At 34.6% G+C, this 14,411-nt stretch overlaps 1 protein-coding gene across 4 annotated transcripts in view; it reads right to left on the bottom strand.

Moving 5' to 3' along the window:
• Window positions 1-14,411, bottom strand: part of Erbb4 (erb-b2 receptor tyrosine kinase 4) — a 1,229,537-nt gene that overhangs the window by 35,033 nt on the left and 1,180,093 nt on the right. For all 4 annotated transcript variants that reach the window (XM_004626607.2, XM_004626604.2, XM_004626606.3 and 1 more), the window contains 5 exons: window positions 10,219-10,374; window positions 7,685-7,760; window positions 3,457-3,603; window positions 1,030-1,127; window positions 161-331 (listed from right to left, as the gene is read on the bottom strand). In XM_004626607.2, coding sequence (XP_004626664.1) covers window positions 161-331; window positions 1,030-1,127; window positions 3,457-3,603; window positions 7,685-7,760; window positions 10,219-10,374 — 648 coding nt within the window. The remainder of the gene's footprint in view (window positions 1-160; window positions 332-1,029; window positions 1,128-3,456; window positions 3,604-7,684; window positions 7,761-10,218; window positions 10,375-14,411) is intronic.

Raw genomic sequence — 14,411 nt, 5'->3', positions numbered from 1 at the left:
TAAATGATTAATGACATATCTTTTGTGGGAATGGCATGTTTATAATCTAGAACTCATGATTACAATTATATAGTCACTTTGAAATTTTAGTGCTTATACTTCATTTCAATTATCTTATTTGTCAAAGGTAATAGAGTAATTGTGCGCAATGACTTCTTACCCTGTTTGAGTCAATTCTTGCCCTGGACGTGTAGATGGGGGGAGGGATGTTGAAAGCCTGGGGGACCAGGTACTCCTCGGCATCCATCATATCTTCCAAATCTTCTTCATCCAAGAGATTCTGAAAGAACTTGCTGTCATTCGGACTGGGAAGCTTCATCCGATCGTCACCCTAAAAGAATGCCCATAAGACACACAAAATGACTTTTCCTTTCATATGAAAATATGTGTTCTCCACAGCAACTTTATTTAATAGCAAAACAAATTGCTAAAAAATTCACACACTCATTTCTTATTTCAAAAAGTAATTGTTCAGCACATCTACTGGCCATAATGAAGCTTATAATGTGTTGGGGCATGACAGGGTAAGATAGTAGATTATAATACAAGACCAAGTGTGATAAATACAAAAAAAAAAATATAAGCAAATTCGAAAAACAGATATAAACATACCGAAAATATAAATATACTGAAACTTTTTATCCATTTTCTTCAAGTATGAACAAGTGTAAAGTAAAATCCCACTTGCTTTGATTGTGAAAGATAAAGATTAGGATAACCAACATAATTTACCAATCATGTTAATGAAAGGTAGGGTGCTGCACAGCTTGTCCAGGGATAGAGATCTTCTCGTGTGTATGGTAACCATAATTATGTGGCTGACCAACGCAATCTCGTGAGAGTTATGAGGGAGATTAGAGGTGGTTCTGAGATGAAGAAAACGGGTCTTTTGCTTAAGGATTTCCTCATGATAATCTGCTTCATCAATACGTTAGAGTTCACCTCCGCAGTAAGCCATATTTAGGTGTCCAGGTGATGTAGTAGATTTGTCACTGTAATGCTCTTAAAATTCAAGCCGAGTGAACCCACCTGAATAACCAGGTATCTTTGTGGGTCTCGAGCCATCCGTGAGAATTCAGCAGCCAGTTCCTTGAATTTAGGTCTGCTGTCTGCATCAATCATCCAACCTGGAAATTTCACACAATAAAAGGTGTCAGTACATCTATAATTAGAAAGAAAGAAGCGAGAGTTAAACTTCGTGAAAAATAAGGGCAAAACGTGAAAGGTAGTCTTTATGTAAGTTATCTGAAAAACAATGAAAGCTAGTGTAAGAAACATTCCTAGTAGCAATGGCTCCTGCTTGCTCTGTGGCTATTAATAACAAAACATAATAAACACAATATACATATTCATAGCAAAACATATAAATAAGAAATACAATTTTGTTTTGTTGACCTGATTTAATAGTCATTTTTCTTCTTAGAAAAAAGAACCCAGGCTCACTATGAGGCCTCTGTTGTTGTTGCTTTTTCTTATGGGGATAATTTATTTTTAATTTTTTTTTCCTGGAACCAGGGATTGAACTCAGGCCCTTGCACTTGCCAGGGAAGTGCATATTCCACTGAGCCATCTCCCTGGCCCTTTAAATTTTATTTGATAGTGATAGACAATGTAGTTGTAAGGCAGGACATCATGTTGTATTTGCAATGGCATATAGGAGGAGAAGGGATTTGTTTGTAACAGCGTATTTTTCCAGAAAGGAACTGAAACTAACTTTCTCATATTACTCTTTTTCTTGTCTTTAGAGGAAAAGATAGAAACAGAAGGACTGGTAATGTTTGCTCAGCAATCACCATTAGCTTATCTGAGTACTAGCTTCTGCAGCATAAAAATGGTATCAGCAGTTTTCAGAGCATGTGTTCTTGTTGTTTAGCTGGGAGTCTAGATAAAGTGCATCTTATCTCCCTAGGCTCTGGTCAGTTGATGAGATGACATGCATTAAAGTGACACATTTTCTTTGATTTCTTAAAAAAAATCAGATGATCCCCAGCTAAAGTATTAAGACTCCAAATTACAAAGGTAAAACTTTCAATAGAGTTTGCCTACTAAGATGAAATGAGTGCCTCACTTCGCATCACTTCATCAGAGTATATAAATCATAGCCTACACTAGTTATGGTATCAAATTATATAAAGCATGCATTAAAAATAAAAGGGCCGGGGAGATGGCTCAGTGGAATGAACACTTCCCTGGCAATCACAAGGGCCTGAGTTCAATCCCCAGTTCCACAATAAAATAAAATAAAATAAAATAAAGCACACATGTCTTAAAGTTCTCTTACACAAATATACAACAAACAATGTTGGTTGAATAAAGTCATAAAGATTGCTTTTCTTTTCTGAGAGTTAATTTCTAATCCCCATTCTGGGAATTTCTTGGGTGTCATATATAAGTAATGTCACTTACTTCGTTTTTTTCTTTCCTAATAAATCTCAAATATTGTGCATTCTACAGGTACTCATTTAAAAATGTTTAGTAGTGTTAAGGTGCTGAGATAATAGATGTTTCTGGGGCTATGGGAGCCTGAAAAGGTTAACTTCTTGGGAGATACTATATTCTCTAACTAAATGTTGAGTAAATACAACTATGCTTAGGGGAAAGGGCACACTGAGCCGAGCTGCAAAGAGCATCTTTCATTCCCTCCCTCACTGTCAGAATGCATCACACTTGTTCTGAATATAAATTTGAGCAGACCTAGGTCCAAAGTTGCTTATTAATAAGGTGCTTGTTCACCTTCACCAGTTTGTTTCTTTGCTAAGTCTGTAAATCAAAAGGGGAGAAGCCCAGCTTGGACGAAAAGTGATCACTGTGTGTTAATCTCACAGAAATTAACTCAGAATCACCAGAGATTTTCCTAATTCTATTTAAACACATCTATAACACATATGTGTTAAGGGATTAGGAAGGAGTGTGATAAGTAAGAGACTTTGATGTAAACAAATGGTCAAATTGAAAAAAATGTAACCATCTGTGGTATTTTAGTTCAATGAAATTACTCCTGCGAATTTCTGACTTTCCACCTTGCCCTGCTTATTTGATCTTGACTAAAACTGGTAAATCTATTTCCATTTAATTTCCTTTTTTGAGCTATCAGCTCCATGTTTTCTTTCTTCATATTTAGATCATTTATTTAGTCTGATTTTTTCCATAAAGGTTACTAATACTAGCATTCATAACATTAATTTTACCACTAATGTTATTATGACTGCATCTGTTTAGGACAGATAATTTGACTCTCATAAAATTGATAAGAAAAAGAATACTAAATTTACATAATTTTTGCATAGCTTAGAGGCTATCTTATTTAGTGATAATCACACAAATACAGGTGTTTTCCAGTTAACTCATAATTACTTGACCTGTTACATTTATCAATAGGCAAAACATTATACAGGTAACCTATGCTATCATTTTATTAGGAATGATGAAGATGACAAAATTATCTTGGGATCTTACATTTGACCATGACCATGTAAACGTCAATAGTGCAAATGGGCGGCTGAGGCAGGCGTTCTCCTTTCTCTAGTAAGTCAGGGATTTCTCGTGTTGGAATTCCATCATAGGGTTTTCCTCCAAAGGTCATCAGTTCCCATATAGTGACACCTAATTGGAAACCAAATTCATGCACATTCACAACAGAGTTTCAACAAAAAATGTCTATGGCAATGAAATAAATTCATTCTAACAGTCAATTCAAAGAAGGTTGAAGACATGCTTCAGATTTCTGGATGCATAATGCCAACCACAATGATAAAACTTTCGTGGGATGTATTGATTCTCTTACTATTGTCTGGGAATTTTAGTACATAACAGAGAAAATGTAGAGTGGCTATTAGAATACAGACCCTGTTCTCTATTTCTACTCATAAGTAATGCTAATGTTTGCTGATCCAATTTATGTTTCACTATACCACATTTACAGCCCATAATACAAGTCATTTACTGTCTATATATGTGTTCAGTACCAAATAAATATGGCTCCAGGAAAAATATGGTATTGATTGTGTTTGAGATTAGCCTCTTTGCTATAAAAGCACTAAAAGGCTAACCTGGAGCTCCTGAATCGCTGTCGTACATTGTAGGAGCAAAATGCATCTCTTTTTTTAATTAGCAAAAGGAAAACAAGTGGAAAACGTATTAATTTATTAGCACATATAAAAGCCCAAATGAATCCTTATGTAAGGCATAATACCAAAGAAGTAGGTATATAAAAATTTAGGAATTAAGAATAAATTATTGCTTAGGCAAAATGTGACTTTCTTGAACCACTAGCATACTGAGTTCCTCTAGGAAAAAAAATACCCTACTATTAATATGCAAATAGATAGTATTGAAAATAATGATTCTGATTAAGGACTAATGTATACACTAGAGATTGTTTCTTGAACTAATAATCACATAATTTGAAATATATTTTTATTGAAAAGAGCTTTTTAAAGTGGAAATGGCTAGGTGGGTACCACAGTGTAACAGGGGTTTTGATGGCTGCATATATACAGATCTATCTTAATGTAAAACTAATTAATTATGGCTATGTTTCAACTTTTCTCTATAATTAAATATTTATTTAGATTGAAGTTGATAACAGTCATCATTATCTGAAAATAAAAAAAACCATCTAACTTGATTAAAAGTGTATGTGAGCTTCAAGTTTTCCTTCATGATATAATCATTAACGTTCTCATTATTTTGTGAATATTTGAATCTTACGATGTTAAGTGCAATATAAGCTTGTAATTGATAGCATAGTTTACTAATTGATGTCTATTACTTTCTTAATATTGCATTATAAATAACTGCTTCATGGAACGAGTGAATACAATTCAGAGTCAATGAGACAGACTGGGACGACTTGAAAGGTGGATGACTGTCTACTTGTATTTACTTAGACTTATAGAATTCACATTCAATAGAACATTTTATTAAGTCAAGCAGTTTCAAAAGACAAAACACTCTCACATCTCTGTCAGGACTTCTGAAATAAGTACTATATAAAGCAATTACAAGTCAAAAATTTTAAAAAACTACAATGGACTGAAGCATATACACACAAAGGATGTCATAAAAACTAGATTGGGGCCAGTGAGATAGCTCAGAGCACTAAATGCCTGCAAGTGCAGGGACCAGGGTTCGATCTCTGGCACTACAGGCCATGCTGGCCCTGTACCTGGGTGTGATGAGAAGGCATGATGGTGCATGCTTGTAATCCCAGCATTGGGGAGGCTGAAAACAGGAGATCACTATGAGTCCTAGCTGTGTAGTGAGACCCTGTACTAAAAACATAATAAATAAATAAATACATAAATCAGAAACATCTTTAAAACTTGCATTGCAATTCTATTATCTGTAGATATGGCTATTGCACCTTCATGTAAATATTAATACGAAGATGAAACAGTGATAATTTCCTATAAAAGTGTACTCTAAAACCAGAGTATGTTATTTTTTTCTTTCTATGTCTTTTTCTACTAGCTGTGACACATCCTAGGAAGCTCACGTATTGATGAACAGTGTTCAAAACACTGTATGATATTTTACTGAACAGCTCCTGGAATTTTGAACTCAATGTGAAGAAATTTGTTCTAGCCTGAGTAACATGATTTTCTTCAAAATATAAAATTTTTACTATTTTACTATCAAAAATATTTTACTATTTTACTGTTTGGCCAATATTTGTTTGTTTCTAAGTCATTTAAAATCAACTGCTACAACTTACATCTAGTTCAGGATGCCTAAGTACAGAAACAAAAGAAAAAACATGTATGTGTAGCACATATACATGTATGATACTATATAAATTTCATAAAATACAATATGCACGTCTAATGTATTGCTAGTGTGTATCATATATCACATAATGTACATATGATCACATAATATAGATCATAGATTTTTCATTTCTCTTTATCCTTTATAGAAATTTCACAATGAAGTTTTATTAAGCAATTCTCCTATTTTTTTAAACTTCAAGCACACATTTTTCTAATTCTAAGATGAGTAGGATGTGTTTGGTCATCTTGGAAATTTTAACAGCTTCTATGGCATACAAATGAAGAAATCTATTTTATTGAAATGGCTTAATTTTTTTACAAAGATTATTTTTTTGAAAAAATAAAAGGTGTAAGGATGGAAACAAACTTTACTGTGAAATGTCTTACATATTTTTAGGTAATTAATTGCTTCAAAATGTATGTCATTTAGTCATTAATTAGTTAAATATTCATTCTAAAAATGAAAAACAATAAAACTCAGCTTGAATTTAGGAAAATAAGTTGTACCAAACTTTAAAATGTCAGCATCACCTTTTTTTTTTTTATTAAGAATTGAAGTCAGTACATTTCTTGTTATATAGGTCTTCCTTTATCTTGGTCTTAACCATCCAGAAGAAAAGTATAAAAATGAGGTATAAAAAGTTAAGCTATATTAATATGCTGAGCTGTAAAAGGCTCAAGTCAACAACTTCTAACATTGCCAGTCCTATGGATAACCCACTACTATTTTGGACTACTGAACTATATTGGATTATCTTGCTGAGTTCATGCACCTGCAATTTTAAATGGCAATGGAATACCCAACTCTGACAAAAATAAACAGAAAAGGGGATACAAATGAAGGACCATTTTGTATCTGTATATACAAAACAGTTAGGATAGATATACAGCTACTTTTGCTTAATTCAATGAGAAGAAAGATTTGTACTAATAGTGTTTGGACAGGATACCATGTCTGCATCTTGTACTATAGATAACCACTATGAAGACCACAATTTGCAATGTATTAATTATTGAAACTGTCCTACTAATCGGTTTTTAAACTGTCTCATTGCTATTTCTCAATAAATAAAAATAAATAAATAAAAATAAAAATAAAGGAATTGAACTCAGGACCTTGCACTTGCCAGGCAGGTGCTTGTCTTGCTGAGCTATGTTGTAGACCCATCCGTTTCATTTAAATAGGCACTAGACTTTGATTTGTAATAAATATTCATTTGTATGGTATTTGTAAACTTGAAAGAGGCATCAACTATTTCTTGTCAAGTTGTTAACAAAACTGTATCAGTTGCTAAATGATCAAACTAAACATAATGAAATAAATGTTGCAGTAATAAATAATAATTGTTGAGCTTGGCATTATTGACTCTATAGCATTTCTGTCACTCCAAAAGTAATTTTTTACTTAAAATCAAACTTTCAATTAGTAGACTTCTCCCTTACCTCTTCATTTTCTTTATTTTTATTATTTACAGTAATTGTTTATTATTACAGCAATAGCCTCTGCACTTACTGCTACAGAACAGAAACTCCCTTTTGTCTCTTATCATTCACTGCATTCCAGGTGATGTTTTCAGAGAGTTGTTGAAAATATGGCCAGTATGAAGTTGTCCTTAAGTTGTAAGCATTTTTTGTATAAAAATAATCAGGTAACTTACTAGCAAAACAGAGCTTATGGTAGACCACTCAGAAGGAATATTGTCATATCACATTTAGAGAATAAGGAAATCGCAAAAAATGGACATGAGGATGCTCTTGGGAGTATTAATTTTGAAGACAGCAGAGTCAATTCCTGTATTAAATGAGGCAGATAGATATTCCCAACACGATAAAGGACATGTGGCTTCAAATAGTTTAAATAAAGAATAATTATTTTGCTTACAAGCCTTACTTGATAAGAAAAATTAATTTACCATAGCTCCAGACGTCACTCTGATGAGTGAATTTTCTATAATGTATGCACTCCAGAGCCATCCACTTAATGGGCATCTATAGAGAGATAAGAAGTTTTACAATTACATGGAAAAAAATCATTTGACGTATTTTAAATGTTAGCCTCTGATGGTCCTCTACAGTACTTTTGATTTTCATGTAAAGATATAACTTAAGTTATATCTTTACAACTTAAGTTATATCTTTACAAGGTAGATAATAAATTGAAATTCATAAATTTACAGTCAGTTACCCCAAAGATATATTTGGTTTTTGAAAAAAGCTTCATAAACAATAAAAAGCAAAATAGCAAAATATAAACAAGTTTCTATATCTTTAACTAATGTCTAGCATGGAATGTACACATAATATTATGGCCAACAATATCAAAACTAAACATCAAATGCATATGCTTCAAGAATGTACCCATATTATATCTTTTCTTGAACAAATGAGCTTGCTTACAGTTTTAGTTATCCCTTTTCACCTCCAGACATACTTCCAACTGTAACTACAACAAATTCTTTGTACAACTTCCCCCTCATCTTTGCTTATATATTTTGACTACTAAACTGCCTAAAATCATGAATTCCAAAGCTTGCTCTGCTTCATTCCCCAGCCCAGATGACCTCCCTTGTCTTGGTTAGCCAGCATTGAAAATATGTACCATTTCCAAAATAGGAACTAATCTATAAAAGAATGTGAGCAGATCAGCACAAATCCATCATCGCTGCAAGACAAACAACTCAACCCACACACTCTGCTGCTGATGGGTCAGCAGAATGCATTTCAACTCGAAGGGCAGCATTATGTACCTGGAAATATAATTAGATTCTATGGAATAAAGATAAACACTACTACTTTGCAGCAGGAAGCTTAAAACGAAATAGGCCTTTGAAATCATGAGGTTGGCTGCTCACAAGGTGACACCAAGGTAACTCTATGACAGAATCATGGGATTCAGTGAAAGAGAACAGAAGACACATTGAAAGTAATTTCCCTGTGGGGAAGGAGTTAGCAGACTTTATGGACTACAGGCATTGTGCTAAAGAAGTAAGTTTAAATCACAGGTTGCTTGATAAAGACTTAATGGTTACCAGGCATTTAAAGCTATAATGAATCTTGCTTTAGACAAATCTTACAGCTGTACGTTCTTAAGACAAGTGAAGTCATATGATTTATAACTTTTAGTCCTGTGCAGTCTTGTAGTGAATTTCAAAGATACGGACTCTACTGCAATTTGGCAGTAAACAGGCAAAAGAGGCTAATAAAATCGAGGAAATCCCAGACGATTTCTCAAAATAGAAGGTTTTTCTTTGTTTGAAAAAAAAAAAAAGATTTCTTGTTAATCTTGTGTAGGCATAAAACTTGAATATATACAGTTAAGTAAGTGCTGAGAGTAAGAAGTTAGTGCTAAGCACCTGAAATCCTGTCACTGGAGAGTATTTACGTTATATAATTGCTGCTTAAAATTGATAAATAAGGCACAAGACATTTCTGTCATAAGAATAACTTCTTTTCTTAAAACTGGGAATGCAATTCAGAACCTTCATACTGACCTACAGCCCCAACCATTTTTAGCATTTATTTTGAGCCAGGGTGTTGCTTCTGCCTCCATCTCCCAGGGTGCCTGCAGGCTGCCCCACCACATCTGGATTCCTCTTTCTTTTTGTTAAAATAACTTGATCAATCACTGTTGGTTAAGATCACATTTGTTTATTTCATTTGGACTAGCTTGACCTAAGTATCTCTAGGTTAAACTAAATAGATTGCTACATGAAGACTAACTTAATTGGCTAGGTGAAAATTGACAGCTAAACAGTGATTTAATGAGGATATAAAAGATAGGAACTGAGATCACATCATGGAAGGAAGAGGCTAAAACTGGAGTTTAAAAAGGTAGCTAAGGAAGAAGCTAAAGTAGATTTGTTCAACCTTCTCTCACAAAGAAGCTTGTATTCCAGTGGAGAACTAGCTAACAATGAAGGTAAATTATACTCACAATGGAAGCTAGAACACCCCCACAAAAATCATATGCAGATCATTGGAATCCAGAAGACTTGGTGGAGGAAAATGCCCAGTGTAGAAGTTAAATAGAATGGTCAGCTTTCAAGTGACTTCTTGGTATAGTCAAGCTTTCTAGTCTATGAGCACTTGAACTTTGTTGTAGGAGTAAATCTTAGGATTTTAGCATCAATGGAACTTTCTATGGCCCTGTGTTTTGCATTTAAGTTCATAAATTCCTAAGGAATTGTCAACTTCCTATTGCTGCTACTAACATGAAAACCACTTGGGCTCAGTACATATCCTCATTTTTGCCTGCCTTTGAAAAACAAAAGTTGGACATATGCTTTATTTTCTGACCCTAGGCAAGAAAAACATAAATACTGGAGATAGAGCATTATCATTGAAATCTCAAGCTCACTGGTTTCCTCCTAAAATTGTAGGAAGATAAAATGATAAACAGATATCGCACTACATTTTCAAGAAATATTCCTCTCAAAAGCATGCCTACCTTTCCTCCATCAGCATTATACTCTTTTTCATCTCCTTCCAAGAGTCTGGCCAGTCCAAAATCCGTGATTTTCACATGATTTGGAGATTTCACTAAGACATTACGGGCTGCCAAATCCCGATGCACAAGTCGTCTTTCTTCTAGGTACATCATTCCCTAAAAAAATCAAGTTCCACATAAAAACAGCCATTTAATGCCTGAGTTTTTCGTATTCCACAATTTCCTAGCATTTCTTCATTTGTTTTAAAGGAAGCCAGAATCCTGTAAGATTTTCAAGTTAGTGAAAACCTGGTGGTGATAGAGGGGTGGTAAACCACACATAGCATTTGGGCTTTTACTCTTGGAGACCTGTACAAAGAATGAATTCCCAGCACATGAGATAAATGTAAGATCATCTTCCTCAGAGAGCTCACAGCCTTCACAAACTGTTTCATTAGTGAGGTGTGCTGGTGTCCTAGTGGAGGAGATAATGTAGGACAGACACATATATTCCTTATCATTTTCTTGTATATAACTTCTGCATAGCATCATCTTCCTCCACTCAAAATGAATACACCTCTCCATAATTTTTTAAAAAAATATTTCATTCAATGATTAATACTACCAAAAATCACCATCCTAGAGTCTATTAAGACTGAAGAATTCTTTTTAATTACACACCTAGTGAAATACACCCTAGGGATTTAGAGAGTTTATAATGTCTACAAAGTCTTCCGTGGCATTAGTTGTCACTAGAAGAACACACAGTGAAATCACACAGTTTATAGTGACCTGCAAGTTATCCTTTCATATTGTCTTCATTAGTTATAGAGAGAAATTAAAAATACAATTTATTGCTGATTGTTAGGTATAGTTAGCTTTCCCCCAACAACATGTACATAATCTATGATAAAAAGCTCAGGTGAAAACATTCCAAAAATTGTTAATGTAAAAGGCACATTGTCATTCATTCCCCTCAAAATAGTTCCCCTTGTCTTGCCCTCACTTCTTCCAACAGCTCTTGCCATTTTTCTGAAGTGGCCTGCAAATGTTTCTTGAGTACCTTTAGTTGCCTGCCATAGCTGCCATGATGTTTAGAAAAAATTCTATATTCAGCAATTTCAATAGTAAAAATGTTGTCATCAAAACAGATCTGGATTTTCATAGAATTGTTGAAGCATACACTCATGCCAATTGCAAATCAATGCTGTTGGCAGCTAACATTACAACCACGGGATTCTGAAGGATTAATGCTTCTGATATCAAAGCAAGAGCTGTAGAAAACGGACACATAAATCATATAGGTTGAAAATTATGAACCATCTACCCAGTATAGTGTAAAGAGAAGATTACTTCAAACAGCATCATGAGCCAAGCTGTATATAAAAATGCCCATTAAACACAACTGGTGGAGACCCCACCTTTTATGGTCCAGTCAGTCAATAGTGTGTTGGTGCTTTCTGAAATCAACTGACAAGTGATATTTATGAGATTTCTGCCCACTTTCCTAAATAGTGCTTTATGTTTTATTACATCAAATTGGAGATTGCTAAAATAAGATGGATCTGAGAAGAGAGTCCATATATGAGTTAAAGGATTAAAGATAACTCTATTGCCTCAGAGATAAAATATTTTCACTTCACTCTCAATAATTTTGTTCCTTTAAGAAATGTCCTCATATACATTCATCATTTGTTCTTAACCATCTTCACATCATAATATAGAAAGTGCATTGGTAACAGATAATATTCTAATCAATGCATGTATATGTCTGACTGTGGTCTGTATACTAGACACAGATGATACAGTAAAAGGGGCAAGACCTGTGCTTAAAGAGGGACACCAGTGAATTGATAAAGTAGGCTAATATAGATTAGAGATGCAAGTGGACTGCTGGAGTGCAGGAAGAGCATTGAAGAGCTGTATTCTGAACTCTTATAGTACAGCGCAGCAAGTACCCAGGAAAAGAAAGCTTAGAGAGGTAACCAGTGAGGTCTGAAGAGTAAAAGGGAAGGCAGAAAAGACAGCCATAGGGGGCATCAGTAACTTGTGTCCTTAGAAAAAATTATGTAATTCTTGTCATTATGAGGCATAGTGTCTGGGTGGGGCAGTGATAAGTAGTGAGACTGAAAATAAGCAGAGGCCAGGTGTGACAAAGGCGGACAGTGGATTTTTGTATTATGAAGGGTACAATCCGGCCATGAGCAGTTGTGTTAAAAGGGGTGTGACCCAATTTTTTTTGCTTTTAGAAACATCAGCCTGGAACAGAGACAGAGAATGGATCAGATATGGATGCAGATACAGCTGAAAGCAGAAAATACTACCATGCTGAAGAAGAAAGGTAGCAAGGCTATAAAATAAGGGTTGCCAATTTGAGGTCCATGAATTATGTCTGTTTTTCAGAATTATTTGTGTTTTCCACTCTGGTAGGGTCAATCCTTCTCTTAACTGAATACCAGCTGTACCCGCGTTAAGGTCATCTGATCTCTAATTTTCCAAAATCCCACCACTCACACTGTTACTTCCCCAAAAACTGTTAATTTTATCATTCATAATACTCATCCAACTACCCAAGGCATGAATATCTGATTCTTCTAAAGGAGGCCACACAGAATAATTTTAAAGTATATTTTAAAAAGTGAATGATTATCCTTCAGAACCGAGCGAATAGTGAAAAAAAAGCAATAAATTCAAAAGGTTCTTTTTCCTTTGTCTTTTGAAACTTAGGTGAACAATGGTTGATGGAATTAAATACTATTCTACTGGAAATATAATTTTTGCACTTCATAAACAGGGGTAGGAATTATGTGTTTTACTAATAGCAAAAAGATCACATTCACTAAGAAATGTAAGACACTAAAATGATCTGTATGCTTGTATCTCCTCCAAATTCATAAGTGGAAATCTCCCAAGATGACAATACCAGGAAGTGAGGACCTTGGGAAGTTGGTGGTATCAGTGTCCCTCAGGTTTTTAAAAATAAAACAGAACCTGGAGATATTCCTTTACTTCCTTAGCCATGTGAGGCCAAGGGAGCCATAAGCAATCAGAAGCTCAGTCCTCATCAGACCCCACAGTCTCTGGTACCTTGATCTTGGGCTTACCAGGCTCTAGCACAGTAAGGAGTTTCTGCTGTTTACAAGCCAAACATTCTCTGTATCTTGTCATAGTAGCCCAAACAGGCTAAGGTACTCGAATCATGCAATGGACAATACAAACTACATTTCAGAAATCTAAAACTTCTTTGATGTTTCACATGCAAAACCTCAAAAAATAATTGAACTACCGTTAACTATAATGTTTTCTACAGAAGCATCTTCTTCAAAATAAAGAGACTCCAATGCAAGTAACAAGCTGACAATCTATTTTATAGTTTCTACCACGTATCTAACCATTATTGGCAGCAATTTAAACAGAGTATGTATCATTTTCAAACCACCAAATATACATTAATGGGGGTTCTATGAAGTAATCACATTGTTCTGACTCATATTTCAAAGCATCAATCAGGTCTTCAACCTTAGTCCCACTTTCATGCCTCGAATCAAAGTGTTAAATTGTATTTGGATTGCTCATGAAAGGTTTCTCCACAACAGAAACATCCAGAGATAACTTTCTTATAAAATAACTCATTGCAGTCACACTTTCCTGCTAGATTCCTTCAAAATAAAGTTATTACATTGGCATGTAATGTGATTGCATTCTATTTAGTTATTAAAACTAGTAGTGGCAAAAATAACTGGATATTGTTCCTGTAAGTCTAAGGATAAATAGAGAAGTGTCTTTGGTTGTGAGAGAGAATTGCTGCACGGGTTGGAAAAGAAACCCCAAGTATTTGAGGTAGTTACTAAACTCCCATGACCCTGTGAGGCTATCTCAGGAAGGGAACAGTATGTCAACAGGGAACGCCATGATTAATAGTGATGCAGAATTTGGCGTGCAGCAGACATTAACCAAAGTGTTTCTACATTAGTTGGTTAACATAATCCAATGCAGTGTGCACTGTTTCTATTCCACTTGAAATGCAGGGAGCCAAGGCCAAGAGAGACCTAAGTACTTGTTTTAAGTTACCTAGGTAATGAGGAGTGGGATTTGATTCCTTGCTGCAGGACTCTGACATTTAGACATCTAAGTTGATCTCTGTGAGAAGTCACAGGATCAAATGGGCCTATACAAACCAATATACATAACTAATTAGGTAGCTTTAAAGATCT

The sequence above is a fragment of the Octodon degus genome, unplaced genomic scaffold (genome assembly GCF_000260255.1).
Source record: "Octodon degus isolate 3935 unplaced genomic scaffold, OctDeg1.0 scaffold00016, whole genome shotgun sequence".
Taxonomy (NCBI): Eukaryota; Metazoa; Chordata; class Mammalia; order Rodentia; family Octodontidae; genus Octodon; species Octodon degus.
This window is presented reverse-complemented; position numbering and strand designations above follow the sequence as displayed.